At 47.3% G+C, this 15,300-nt stretch overlaps 1 protein-coding gene across 1 annotated transcript in view; it reads right to left on the bottom strand.

The window, feature by feature from the left end:
- The window catches only part of rtkna (rhotekin a), a gene marked incomplete at its 5' end in the record, with an annotated part of 87,970 nt that overhangs the window by 8,055 nt on the left and 64,615 nt on the right, over window positions 1-15,300 (bottom strand). The window contains 5 exons of the mRNA XM_083644333.1: window positions 43-137; window positions 264-488; window positions 662-779; window positions 2,449-2,502; window positions 4,495-4,756. Coding sequence (XP_083500459.1) covers window positions 43-137; window positions 264-488; window positions 662-779; window positions 2,449-2,502; window positions 4,495-4,756 — 754 coding nt within the window. The remainder of the gene's footprint in view (window positions 1-42; window positions 138-263; window positions 489-661; window positions 780-2,448; window positions 2,503-4,494; window positions 4,757-15,300) is intronic.

Genomic DNA, 15,300 nt, shown 5'->3' with positions numbered 1-15,300 from the left:
GAAGAGAGGCGAGGAGACAGATTGATGGAGGCCGCCACTCACCGTTGCCTGAGATGGTGAAGTCGTGTGTGCGGAAGCTGTCCTGGACGAGGGACAGTGACAGGGTGGTGTGGGCCAAGAGATGGTACTTAGGACCCCTGTCAACACACAAGAGAGGAGACAGAAGTTGGTTTTGATTGGTGTTGTATCTGTCTCTCTATGAGCCTCTCAGTTACTCCCACACTAAACGATGTAAACTAGCAAGTACATAAAACCCAACTTACGGTACAGAGGGAGCAGGCAGCAGCAGTGGAGCTCCCCCTCCGTTGCTGACAGGACTGCAGGCTCCGGGCTCCATGGTCGCCCTCAGCTTCTTCCCTGACGATCGGCCCAGCGAGGAGCTCAGCTTGCTGGCTAGTTTCCTGGGCGTGCTCCCCGCCGAGTAGTCCTCTTCTGAGCAGCAGCTGTACAGCTCCACCCGCAGGTCAAAGCCCGGGTTGGCTTCATTACTGCAAATGGAGACACACATGAATAATAATGTCAGTGTCTCTAACGAGCATGTGTTCACAACAAGTACAGCACTAAGTGCAATGCACCAGAATGGAGAATGTACTTCTCCATCCGGACACAGCTTCATATTCCTCCCAGTATTTTCACAACGCTACAATTCTACAATACTTACAATACTATGGTGTTGTCGAAGCAGATATCGGTGAGCGTCCGGTCCACCATCACCATGTCGGTGTCAAAGATCTCTCCTCCCAGCTGCAGCAGACAGAACACCGCACACCGATGCAGCTCTGACAAGTGGACAGATGCAAAGGGCGAAGGGTGTGAGAGAATGGACAAATGTATCTGAAAAAACCATCAGCTGTTTGACATGGACTTTTACTAGGGGGAGTTTTAGTCAAGCAATCTGATTGGTCAAAGATGCTTTCCATCCTTGCAGACAATGCCATTGCATTGTTAGCTGTGCTTTAGTAAAAGTGGAATTGCAGCAAAAGCTAATGCTAATTGTGCTAAACATGGAGATAATTAGAAACCTGTTTCTCCTGTGTGTGTGTGTGTGTGTGTGTGTTTTTTTACAGGACAACAACCAAACAGATCATTTTGGTATTTCTCATCAAAATCCAACGTTTCAGCTGAAAGGGCAGAGGTGGGCGGCTCCTACCTCGGCCCATCCACATCAGCCTCACCTTGGCACTTCAAATTCAGAGGTGGCAAACTTATTATTCCACGAGCGCGTCCAATTTCACTGTGCTTAAAATATGATTGGGCATGCGAGAGAGCAAACATGGCCCCACTCCTTCCTCCACGCCTCGCGGCTTCAGTTTACGTCTGGGTGCATTTATTAACGACCTTGGCTAAGAGGCTCATTAAGCACGGTTAAGAGACTTCTACCTGTCTCCAGAGCTCATTTCTATGCACAGGTCATATACATGAATTCCATTCAAGTTGTCAGGGGAGAGAGGAAGTGCAGAGGACGTTATAGTGACTGACCAATTAACTCTCTCACGGGGCGCTGGGCTATAATGAATAGTCAATATAAATATGACCACTCTAAGCAGTGCAGCCTGAAGTTCACAAACACCTTCAACACCTGTTCTCTGCACAAATGTGTCGGGGCCAAGAACAACACGGGAACAGGTTTTTACAGAGCTGTTTGCTAAGAAAAAAAACACAAAACAGACCGGCGGTTTTTAACAGGACAAGAAACCAAACAGAGGAGTTACTTTTAACGTACAAAGGATTTCACTTGTTTCCTTTTACGGTATTCTCTGCAACCACTATTAACGAGCCAGTTCAGCGCCGGCATGCGGCCGCTTCCCGGAGCCAAGAGGCAAAGCCAACAGGTCTGAACGGTGGGGCAGCTACAGGTTATTCTGCCAGCACTTTCTCACATCTCTCATCAGTTAGCGTAAAACGCAGAGATGTCTGGGAAGTCGCAACAGGTTCCAGTGATTAGCTCTAGTAACTGAGCTAAATAAAAATAGATTTTTGTTATAGAGGCCTAGGCATGGGGGATGCCACACTTACCCCGCTGATTTCACACAAATTCAGCATTTTTCAATTGCCCATTTCATCACACTTGTACTGTATGCAAGAGAGAGAAGCTGTTCATCTGAATATACTATAACTCTGTCTTGTTTATGTTTGAGCGTTTTGTAGCTTGTTTGTTGATTTGTTTGTATTGTTGAACTTGAATGATTTGTGTCTTGTAAGCCCAGACGGGCTGGGCACCTTGAATATGGTGCATGACACAGAAATAAAAATTTATCTATCTATCTATCTATCATGTATGCAAGTAACACATCGGTTCCTTCAGAGATGCAATCATTAATAAATCCTCCCTACATGAATCATTAACAAGCTATTAATGAATGTCCTCAAACACACACACACACACACACACACACACACACACACACACACACAAACACAAACACACTGAACAAAGTGGCTTCTCACCTCCTTTATTCTTGAAGTACTCTGTGTCTTTCCACATGAGAGGAATACGAAGATCTGTAAAGACAGCAGATTAGAGTAAAAATGATATTCATTCTGTAATGGATTGTGTGTGTGTGTGTGTGTGTGAGAGAGAGAGAGTGTTGGTGTGTGTGTGTGTGTCTGTCTGTGTGTGTGTGTGTGTGTACACAGTGCACAGCACAGTACACCCTGCTCTCCAGCTGGGTGTATAAATAAAAACACAGTGGAGAAGACGCAGGTTCCTTTCACCTTGCCATGCGAGTCACACAGAGTAGCTCCATCATCACTCATCTGACTGCTCACGCTCACAGTGTGACGGGCAGCATCTGCAGGTCGCCACGGTCACAGCCGCTCAGTAATGAGAATAAAACATCCCATAATAGAAAGGGAAGGACGCTGGGTGTCAGCCTGCGCCCGATAGAGTAGCTCTGCATTCAAATCAGAGAGCGTAGAGAAATATGGGCGTGGCCACCGTGATGATGTCACCCATTGGTTTGTGTACTCAAGTTTAGAATTTTGACGGTCACAAACTTTGTTTCATTTCTTTTCTTTGCCAGAAGCAGCGAGTGTGAGACCACAGAGCTGCACTGCCACCTGAACTGGTCCATGATCAGTGAGCTGTGAGACCACAGAGCTGCACTGCCACCTGAACTGCTCCATGATCAGTGAGCTGTGTGAGACCACAGAGCTGCACTGCCACCTGAACTGCTCCATGATCAGTGAGCTGTGAGACCACAGAGCTGCACTGCCACCTGAACTGATCCATGATCAGTGAGCTGTGAGACCACAGAGCAGCACTGCCACCTGAACTGATCCATGATCAGTGAGCTGTGTGAGACCACAGAGCTGCACTGCCACCTGAACTGATCCATGATCAGTGAGCTGTGTGAGACCACAGAGCTGCACTGCCACCTGAACTGATCCATGATCAGTGAGCTGTGTGAGACCACAGAGCAGCACTGCCACCTGAACTGCTCCATGATCAGTGAGCTGTGAGACCACAGAGCTGCACTGCCACCTGAACTGGTCCATGATCAATGAGCTGTGAGACCACAGAGCTGCACTGCCACCTGAACTGCTCCATGATCAGTGAGCTGTGCGATCAATATGAGACCACAGAGCAGCACTGCCACCTGAACTGCTCCATGATCAGTGAGCTGTGAGACCACAGAGCTGCACTGCCACCTGAACTGCTCCATGATCAGTGAGCTGTGAGACCACAGAGCAGCACTGCCACCTGAACTGCTCCATGATCAATGAGCTGTGAGACCACAGAGCTGCACTGCCACCTGAACTGGTCCATGATCAGTGAGCTGTGAGACCACAGAGCAGCACTGCCACCTGAACTGCTCCATGATCAGTGAGCTGTGAGACCACAGAGCAGCACTGCCACCTGAACTGCTCCATGATCAGTGAGCTGTGTGAGACCACAGAGCTGCACTGCCACCTGAACTGGTCCATGATCAGTGAGCTGTGAGACCACAGAGCAGCACTGCCACTTGAACTGGTCCATGATCAGTGAGCTGTGTGATCAATGGACAGGCGACCTGTCTATCACAGCCCAAAGCATTAGTCTGCTTTATCATCTATTTACTCTAAATGGGCCCATCATTTACAAAAGAAACACATCACGCTGTATTGAAGAAGACTTGAAACTAGCGATTGAGACCATAAACTCATAGGGAAGAGTCTGAGGTAATGAATCAAGTGAGAAGTAGTAGGGTGATTTTCCCATTGACTTCTATACAAACACTTCTTTTTGCAGCCAGAGGAGTCACCCCCTACTGGTCGTTAGAAAGAATGCAGGTATAAGGCATTTTTCAGACTACAGGGAGGGATAGCAAAGATTCTCTCTCTCCATTTATTTCCTCGATCTCTCTGCTCGTTAATCTTGGTCTCCCTCTCCTTCGGCCCTTTCTCTCTCGCTCACTCTCTCTGTCTCTCTCTCTCTCTCTCTCACACACACACACACACACACACACACACACACACACACACACACACTGGTCAGATAAGCTGGGGACTGACCGGAGATGGCGACCCTCCCTCTGCATGGCAGCCTGTCGTCCATGGGCCCGGCGTCGGAGGAGCGGCGGCCTACTCGCTGCATCACCTGCGCCTCCTTCATGCGCTGCAGCTCTGACATGTAGGCCATGATGCGCGTGCTGCAGGTCTGCAGGCTCTTGGCCGCCTCCAGGGACTGGTCCCTCTGAGAGCAGGCTGCCAGCAGCTTGCACGCCCCGTCACGCATCCGGATCTCATGGTCGATCTTCTTCTGCAGGTCGCTGTCCTGCAAGACACACAGAGAGAGAGAGAGAGAGAGAGGGGGGGGGGTGGAGGTGGTTACTTACAGGCTTTAACAGAAGATAATGACACATTGGAAAGAATATGGTTTCTGGTGAATGTAGGAAAACTTTGACTAGAGATACTGTAGGTGAGGGGTCAAAGGGAGGGAAGGGGGGTTGATAATTGGCTAGACTTCATTAACAGATAACGACGCAACGGAGGCCATTTTCTGGCAAGACTAGGAGGGATACAGAGGAGTGCTGAGAGATTAAGAAGAAACAAAAGTGGAAGTAAGAGTTTAATCTTCGAAGACAATTACAAAAAATATGTGCAGTGTGTGTGTGTGTGTGTGTGTGTGTGTGTGTGTGTGTGTGTGTGTGTGTGTGTGTGTGTGAGAGAGAGAGAGAGTGAGAGAGAATGTGTGAAGTCTGCTGTAGATTAGAGGCCTCTCATGGATTAATTAGTGGGGTGTGTCCCTGGAAGCACTCTGATGTGTGTGTGTGTGTGTGTGTGTGTGTGTGTGTGTGTGTGTGTGTGTGTGTGAGACACACGTGTGTGTGTGTGAGACACGTGTGTGTGTGTGTGTGTGTGTGTGTGTGTGTGTGTGTGTGTGCATGGACAGTATTCAGGCAAAGAGGGAAATATGGCCTTATGCCCTCTGCCCTCCCCCCTACTGAGAAGATGCTGAATAATTAAGTACACACACACACACACACACACACACACACACACACACACACACACACACACACACACACACACACACACACACACACACAGTCTAGCAGCCACCTTCCCTGTCATCGAGCAGCATTCTCGGAGGAAAGGAGAAAATGTTTAACTAAATGTGAGGTGGCTTAACTGGAGCAACACAGCCCTCCTATGGCTCATTGGAAAGACCCTACACACACTTACACATGAATGAATTCATTATGCATGAATGCACGCGCGCACGCACACACACACACACACACACACACACACACACACACTAAAGTCCTCACCAAACGAGTTGGATATGTCCTCTTAAAGAAGAGGTGACACTATCCACAATTTCAACAAATCCCTAAAGGCCAGTTCACACTGTCAGCAGAATGGAAATACAGAATGTATGAAAATTGAACAGGAGAGAGAGAGAGAGAGAGAGAGAGAGAGCTAATGTACAAGGTGAGAGAGACGAGAGACACAAAGAGATGCGAAACAAAGCGAGGGCAAAGCAGGGTTGACCTTGAGCAGCACTCCTTTGCAGGCGACAGTACATTTGAATCAGCCAGCAGAATCCTCGGCCAATCAAACTGCTCAAATAAACTGGGGAAACAGGAAGTGGCTCACTAGAAGCCCTCCTCTCCAGTGAAACTATTTATTTATTTATTCGTTACAAAATTCATCCTCTCTCCACAAATGCACCCTCTCATCTCCAGCACTCTCTTTGCCCTCCCTGGCCCCAGTGATGATTCTCATTTATCCTCTCTGTGTGTGTGTCTCTCTCTCTCTCTCTCTTTGTCTCTCTCTCTCTCTCTCTCATTCTCATAGTTTTCTTATTCTTTTGACTGAAATTATTTTCCCTTCACTCATCCTCCATCCGTTTCTCTTCACTGTCCTCAATCGCATTCCCTTCTCCCCCCCCCCCCCCCCCCCCCCCCCCCCCCCCCTCTCTCTCTCTCTCTCTCGTTCTCTCTCTCTCTCTCTCTCTCTCTCTTAGCATCCCACACCGGGGTCGACAGCGGCACAGCGGGAGGAGTAATGAACGTGCTTTTGGACACAATAGCCTGCGTTTGGACACAGCTTCTGGTCCGGAACACGGAACACTTCAGATGAGGTTTCACGTATCCCTCGTTTCACCGCTGTATTGGCAAAACCCACTTGTTTGTTGAATAACGGACCTTGTGATAAAACCACACTGGCACTGTGTGGTGGTGAAAGCTACACTAACAGCTGTAAATCAAACCTAAGAGATCCAAATATACCGTCTGCCTCCCAACCAAAGCAAACAGGATGGCGCTCCAAGGCGATACACACACCGTTTGAAAGCCCACCGTTTGGCCTGCCAGTGGTCTGATAGGCTTTACATCTCCTTCAACAATAACATGGCCTGACATTCAAAGGGATCACACTGATTACTTATCATGAAACACTGCCAGAGTGAAGAATCAGGAGACACAGCTTGATGATGACGATGGAGCGTATTTATACTGATGAAGATAGCGATCAGACTCGAGTCATGTGTGTATACTGTAAAATCTACTGTACTGTCTGAATGACAGACTGCCGTTGGACAGAATCCAGCTAGTCATTAAATAAACACCTTCACTGGCTCTTCGTACTTCCTCATCCTTACTCTTGACTCTGGAAAGAAAGCAGAGCAAACGACAGCTCCAGTGTAAACACAGACAGCAGTAAACTGTCTACAAGTAGCACATTGGATTTATAGGTCAAGTGTTTGTTGATGAGAATCAGAGGGAGAGAGAGAGCGTTCTTTGCATCTTCACATCTGAGAATGACAGAAGAGAGACAATTGAGAGGAGGGAAAGCAACACAAAGACAGGCTTGATTGCATTTCTGTTTATATTTGAGCTGCATAGCCGACACCGTTACCAAATTCCTGAATGCCCAACATAACAAGCAGGAAGCAACATAACAAGCAGGAAGCACACATAGAAAATGTGTGCGCCCATTTGACCCGGTTGTGTGGTCGTGTGACGACTTCCGGCTAAAAAAAAGAAAAAGGCCCGGCTGCTCCAATATCATCTAACTCTGAATTAACTAATAATTTAGCCAATTGTATGTAACATACCAAATAAAAGCAAACGGCAATGTCTAAGAATGCAACTATAACTAATGTAACTGGCTCGTTAATTCTCGCATTCCAGGGAATTACATTAACGTCTGCGGGTCTTATTGACGTAAGTGGCTCGCGCTGCGCTCGGAGGAGAGAAAACCATCTGAAGCTTTCTTTGTTGGAGTCCATGTATGTTTTACAAGAAAGTGCTCATCATTGTCGATGATAACGTTATCTGACCTGGCTAACAGTGGATACTAGGCTTGCTGGCTGTGTACCGAGCTCAAAGTAGTAGGCTACGTTCTTTGTTTTACCACCTGCACTGTCTGCTACAAAAACAATTCTCTTGTTTTGACATTCTTTTGTATTTCGCGCCGTGACCGCCAGAAGTGTTAAAACAACCCGGAAGAATTTGGCCCACTGCCCCGTATGAACATAAGGTGAATAGAGCAGTGTTGTTTCCTGGGAAGACAGACGAGATGATGGTGGCAGAGAGGAGGGGACGGAGAGATGGACAGGAGAGAGAGAGAGAGACTATGTCCGAGTGTCCTTGTCTTGGGCAGTACCACAAACCACGCTCCATGCACCACTGCACGGGGCTGACTAGCCAACTGTTAAGGAACATGCACAAACACACACACACACACACACACAGTGAAGGAGCTGTCACCGCAGTACAGTACCATGCTGTGGGTCTAAGAGTGACCTTCTAGGAGGAGGTCCAGTATTTATAGCGGCTAAATTAACGGGCTTCTCCTTCTGGGATCTCAGAATAGAAGAGCAGCAGCCCAGATCTAACTCTAATGCACACACTTGACTGTAGTAGTCTATGTCAGATCTAACTCTAATCCACACGCTTGGCTGTAGTCTATGTCAGATCTAACTCTAATCCACACACTTGGCTGTAGTCTATGTCAGATCTAACTCTAATCCACAAACTTGGCTGTAGTCTATGTCAGATCTAACTCTAATCCACAAACTTGGCTGTAGTCTATGTCAGATCTAACTCTAATCCACAAACTTGGCTGTAGTCTATGTCAGATCTAACTCTAATCCACACACTTGGCTGTAGTCTATGTCAGATCTAACTCTAATCCACAAGCTTGGCTGTAGTCTATGTCAGATCTAACTCTAATCCACAAACTTGGCTGTAGTCTATGTCAGATCTAACTCTAATCCACATGCTTGGCTGTAGTCTATGTCAGATCTAACTCTAATCCACAAACTTGGCTGTAGTCTATGTCAGATCTAACTCTAATCCACAAACTTGGCTGTAGTCTATGTCAGATCTAACTCTAATCCACAAACTTGGCTGTAGTCTATGTCAGATCTAACTCTAATCCACAAACTTGGCTGTAGTCTATGTCAGATCTAACTCTAATCCACAAATTTGGCTGTAGTCTATGTCAGATCTAACTCTAATCCACATGCTTGGCTGTAGTCTATGTCAGATCTAACTCTAATCCACATGCTTGGCTGTAGTCTATGTCAGATCTAACTCTACTCCACAAACTTGGCTGTAGTCTATGTCAGATCTAACTCTAATCCACAAACTTGGCTGTAGTCTATGTCAGATCTAACTCTAATCCACAAACTTGGCTGTAGTCTATGTCAGATCTAACTCTAATCCACACACTTGGCTGTAGTCTATGTCAGATCTAACTCTAATCCACAAGCTTGGCTGTAGTCTATGTCAGATCTAACTCTAATCCACAAACTTGGCTGTAGTCTATGTCAGATCTAACTCTAATCCACAAACTTGGCTGTAGTCTATGTCAGATCTAACTCTAATCCACAAACTTGGCTGTAGTCTATGTCAGATCTAACTCTAATCCACAAACTTGGCTGTAGTCTATGTCAGATCTAACTCTAATCCACACACTTGGCTGTAGTCTATGTCAGATCTAACTCTAATCCACAAACTTGGCTGTAGTCTATGTCAGATCTAACTCTAATCCACAAATTTGGCTGTAGTCTATGTCAGATCTAACTCTAATCCACAAACTTGGCTGTAGTCTATGTCAGATCTAACTCTAATCCACAAACTTGGCTGTAGTCTATGTCAGATCTAACTCTAATCACACACTTGGCTGTAGTCTATGTCAGATCTAACTCTAATCCACAAGCTTGGCTGTAGTCTATGTCAGATCTAACTCTAATCCACACGCTTGGCTGTAGTCTATGTCAGATCTAACTCTAATCCACACGCTTGGCTGTAGTCTATGTCAGATCTAACTCTAATCCACACACTTGGCTGTAGTCTATGTCAGATCTAACTCTAATCCACACGCTTGGCTGTAGTCTATGTCAGATCTAACTCTAATCCACACACTTGGCTGTAGTCTATGTCAGATCTAACTCTAATCCACACGCTTGGCTGTAGTCTATGTCAGATCTAACTCTAATCCACACACTTGGCTGTGGTCTATGTCAGATCTAACTCTAATCCACAAACTTGGCTGTAGTCTATGTCAGATCTAACTCTAATCCACACACTTGGCTGTGGTCTATGTCAGATCTAACTCTAATCCACAAACTTGGCTGTAGTCTATGTCAGATCTAACTCTAATCCACAAATTTGGCTGTAGTCTATGTCAGATCTAACTCTAATCCACATGCTTGGCTGTAGTCTATGTCAGATCTAACTCTAATACACACACTTGGCTGTAGTCTATGTCATGATCTAAAGAGTAAACATGCTGACGCGTGATGGGAGTGACGAGTGTGTGTGTGTGTGTGTCGTGTGTGTGTGTGTGTGTGTGTGTGTGTGTGCGTGCGCACGTGCGTGCTTGTGTGTCCAGTATTGTGTACTTGCATTGCAGGCTAAGGACACTAAACTTCATAATTACATAATTTTGGCAATTCGGTTAATGACACAATTATTTAGTGGACCATTTGTTATGAATGCATATCACTCAAATACTTAACCAGTAACAAAAGCAAGAAGCATTTGCCTGATAGAATGCTACAGTTACATACAAGTCCCACCAAAACCAATAACATTATTCTTATGAAATTAGATGGTTTTACTGGATTACAGAAAGACACTTCATTAAACAAAGCAATAACAATAAACATTTTCCTTCAATTACCTTCAACTTTTCTTCAATTTAATAATCAGTGCAATACTAATCATGACATCTGCAGCATGTGTCGAACAAACGCAGCATAATGCCACTGTAACCTTTCAGCAGGTCAGTTGATGCCTCAGGAGATACCAGATGGTCACTTCCTCTGTCACCTCTCTGTCCTCGCCTGCCTGTGTGTGTGTTAGGTGCTGATCCTCACTCCTGTGCCCGCACACACACCTACAAACACGTACACACAAACAAGCACACACACCTACACACACGTACACACAAACACGCGCTGCTCGGGGATTTGACGCCGCTGCAGATGGTGTGTAATGGTTTGTTTACGATGTGTTGTTCTGCATGAGTAGGCTTTGCTGTTCAGATCACTGACCCTTGACCCCTGACCTCTATCCCTGAGCAGACCAGACGGCTGCACCTACAGCATGGGGTCAGGCTCACAGCCTACTGCTGAGTGTGTGTGTGGGTGTGTGTGTGTGTGTGTGTGTGTGTGTGTGTGTGTGTGTGTGTGTGTGTGTGTGTGTGTGTGTGTGTGTGTGTGTGTGTGTGTGTGTGTGTGTGTGTGTGTGTGTGTGTGTGTGTGTGTGTGTGTGTGTGTGTGTGTGTGTGTGTGTGCTCACACACACATTCTTGTGCCCAGTAATGCTGCTTATTGAATAACGCAGGTTTAAGACCCAGTGAGAATATTTTAAAACCTCAAGAGGCCACAGAGGTAATCCAAACCACTTGGGAAAGAGCACAGACAAATAAAATGTTTTGATGGTTTCAAATTTACTCAAAATATTAATTGCAAATGACTTTCCTATTATCATTATTGGGCTAGATTTTAAAATGCTCCATGGCTGATTAAGGCGTTGAAATACCTTCAGATGCATGTGTGTCAACAAAGAAATGCCATCATTCACAAAATGTATTTTCAGATATGTTGCCACATTGTAGCTGCTCAGAAGACAAGTCAGCATAACACCTTCTCATAAGGGGACATTAATGAAGGATGAGTAACCCTGTTAATGAATGTGTCTAGTCATAATTTACTTATGGTGTTCATGTTCACAGTGTGGTTGGGTTGAGGCATGAAGTTAAGGTTAGAGCAAACTCAATGCTCAAGGCTCTTAATTAACAGTTAGTTAATAGCTTTTAAGCATTAACTAACCGTTACTTAATGTACCCTTATTGTAAAGTGTTACCCAAGTCAGTTTGGAAATGTGATGTGTGGATGTCAGGTTTTACTGTAGGGCTAGAATGGCTATGTGGACACACCAGAGACTGGAGATGAGATATCCAGCAGTTGAAGGACAGTTTGTCTCCTCACTATGCCACCTCGCCTTCTCTGCTGATCCAAAGTGCTGTCTGTCTACTGTGTCTCGCCAACAAAAAGCCCATTTACTCTGAGGTCACCTCCTTTTTCTGGTGACAAGATGCCACGGCTGACTGGCCGATGACAACAGCTGGTCAGAAAGGCAGAGTGAGCCTGAGGAGGCTGAGAGGAGAGAGAGAGGAGATGGAGATCAATGAAAGGAGAACAGGGGGGAGAGAGAACAATAGCTAAAGGGGAGGAAGGCTGAAAGACACGCGCACAGAGACAAACAAACAACCACATTCACAAACCAGAGAGACAGAGGACAAGACAGACATTCATACAAGTGCTCTCTCTCTCACTCTCTCTCTCACACACACACACACACACGCACGCACGCACGCACACACACACACACACACTCACACACACACACACACACACACACACACACACACACACACACACACACACACACACACACACACACACACACACACACACACACACACACACACACACACACACACACACACACACACACACACACACACACACACACACACACACACGGGTGAATTCCTGACCACTCCCAGACATTGGCTCTCTACTGACCGAAGTTAGCCGGCTTTCAATTACCCGGCCACAACTATGTGCCTCGCCTTCCTCTCCACCCTCTTCCGCTGCTTTCCCTCTCACCCTCCTCCCTTCTCCCTCTCGCCATCCTCCCCCTCTCGCCCTCCTTCCCTCTCCCTCTCGCTCTCCTCCCTCTCCCTCCTCCCCTCTCCCTCTCGCCCTCCTCCCCTCTCCCTTCTCCCCCTCTCCCTGTCGCCCTCCTCCCCTCTCCCTTCTCCCCCTCTCCCTGTCGCCCTCCTCCCCTCTCGCCCTCATCCCCCGCTCCCCCTCTCACCCTCTCCCTCTCGCCCTCCTCCCCGTCTCCCTCTCCCCCTCCTCCCCCTCTCCTCCCCCTCTCGCCCTCCTCCCCCTCTCCCTCTCACCATCCTCCCCCTCTCCCTCTCGCCATCCTCCCCGTCTCCCTCTCACCCTCCTCCCCCTCTCCCTCTCCTCCCCCTCTCGCCCTCCTCCCCCTCTCACCCTCCTCCCCCTCTCCCTCTCCCTCTCCTCCCCGTCTCCCTCTCGCCATCCTCCCCTCTCCCTCTCGCCCTCCTCCCCCTCTCCCTCTCGCCCTCCTTCCCCTCCCCCTCCCCCTCTCGCCCTCCTCTCCCTCACACACCCAGAGCAGCAACGGATGGAGGGAGCGACTCAGAGTGCAAGAGTGAGGGACAAATCAAGAAAAATAAATCAACGGTGAATGAAAGGGGGGGGGGGTAAAAAGAGAGGGATGAGGAGGGATAGAATGGAGGAGAGAGGGATGGATGGATGGATAAAAGGAGGCGGAGAGTGTATTGGTATGCTGGGAATCACGAGGGAAGAATGCTTATGAGCAAACTGTCATAAACACACAACACATGTCTCTATCTCTGACACAAACACAGCACTGACATGCAAGGACGTACAAACACACAGCCCAAAGCCAGGTGTGTCAAAACCAAACAGGAAACAGACAACAGAGAAAGTCCTATCAAAGAGGCAAAAAAACACAAACCCAAACCCCCAAAATACAAAGATCCAATTCAGCAAACAAAGTCGCTACAGTGTTTCAGAATGCAGCTGCTGTTGGGAAACCAGAGCACAACAACAGAACAGAAAACAGTGGAGGGAACTGGGTTTGGTGCTGGTCAGTTGGGTGAGGTGGAGAGGAGGGGGTGAGAGAGAGTGAGGGAGAGAGAGGGAAAACAGTAACTGGGTGGAGTGTTTGCGTGTGCCTTTTACGACTGCAGAGCTGGCTACAAAGCAGTCCAAGCCTGTTTAGTGCCAGTACACACAGACACACGGACACACACACACACACACACACACACACACACACACACACACACACGCACACACACACACACACACACACGCTCACTTACTCGCTCGCTCGCTCGCTCGCTCACTCACTCGCTCGCTCGCTCACTCACTCACAGGCCCCTCTCATAGCAAATGTGCCAACATGCTGATGTCACCACTGAGGGGTTAGCTATAGACCTTATTTGCTAACCCTGGACAGCGCCATATTGTTGACATACCGTCCTGCAGCTGACAACTATAGTAACGGCCTTATTGTCGTTTCTGTTCCATTACAAAATAGCGATAGTGATGACAGCAATAAAAACCCCAGAGTTGTTGTTTGTATGCTGCCGTTAATGCCTGTAATAATAAACAAAAGAAAAAACGCGGTGAACAGACTTTGCTGTGAGGACCTGTCAGAAAGTTTCACCTGTGTCTCTCCTAACTATCCACACATCTCCTGTGCTGCTGACGTATCCTCCGTCTCGCTCCCTTCACGTCTGTGGACGGTAGAGATAGAAACAAACCACGGGGACTTTATTGCTGTCATTACTACAGCCGTGTGTAACGCAGGTCACCATCCGAACATAATTGGAACGATACAGGTAACGCTAACGGCGGCTAGCTTCCTATAAACTCTGCTCTTACATAGGCTGTCACTTAAAGCGGCTGCGCTATGTCAACAACATGGCGGCAGTGGGCGTGCCCGTACGTGAGTGACGTCAATCGAATAAGGCCTATAGTGTTTCAGCTCTGGACCGGCTAGCTAGAGGCCTGCTCTTATAGTTGGAAGTGGAACACCACAAACTCTCGCTCTCCCCCAACAGCTTATGTATTCAATTATTTGCCGACAATAGAGACCGTTTCAGCTCTGCTTGCATGGAAAACTATGTGTGTATCTATGTGTGCTCGTCCACATGTGTTTATGTGCGTGTGTATCCAAATGACTTTGCAGCCAGCTGTTCTCACACAAAGGCAGAGTGTTCCAGTGCAGCTGGGTAACCAGCACACAGGGGGCGGCGTTTAGCAGACAGTGCTAAAGAGAGAAGGAATGTGTGTGTGTGTGTGTGTGTGTGTGTGTGTGTGTGTGTGTGTGTGTGTGTGTGTGTGTGTGTGTGTGTGTGTGTGCGTGCGTGCGTGTGTGTGTGTGTGTGTGTGTGTGTGTACATATGTGTGTGTGTGTGTGTGTATATGCGTGTGTTTGGGTGCTTTGTATGTTATGCGCATGCAGGATCTGTGTGTGTATGTATGCATGTTTTGCATGTCGATGCATGTTATTTCTGTATGTGTATTATTCTATACTCACATCATGTGTTTTGTGTCTAATAGCTTAAAGCAGACCCATGCTGGAGCTAACTCTTCAAGCTGTGTGAAGGCATTTAACACTGTTACAGTTATACGAGAGAGAATACAGGGAGCTCAGAGACTGCCTGGTAGCGATCACCTCAGCAATTTATAGGCGCACTACAGCTTGTTGGCTCTGTGCA

Source organism: Poromitra crassiceps (genome assembly GCF_964638095.1).
Source record: "Poromitra crassiceps genome assembly, chromosome: 10".
Classification (NCBI taxonomy): domain Eukaryota; kingdom Metazoa; phylum Chordata; class Actinopteri; order Beryciformes; family Melamphaidae; genus Poromitra; species Poromitra crassiceps.
The sequence above is the reverse complement of the archived record's forward strand: the minus strand, read 5'-3'. Positions and strand labels throughout refer to the sequence as shown.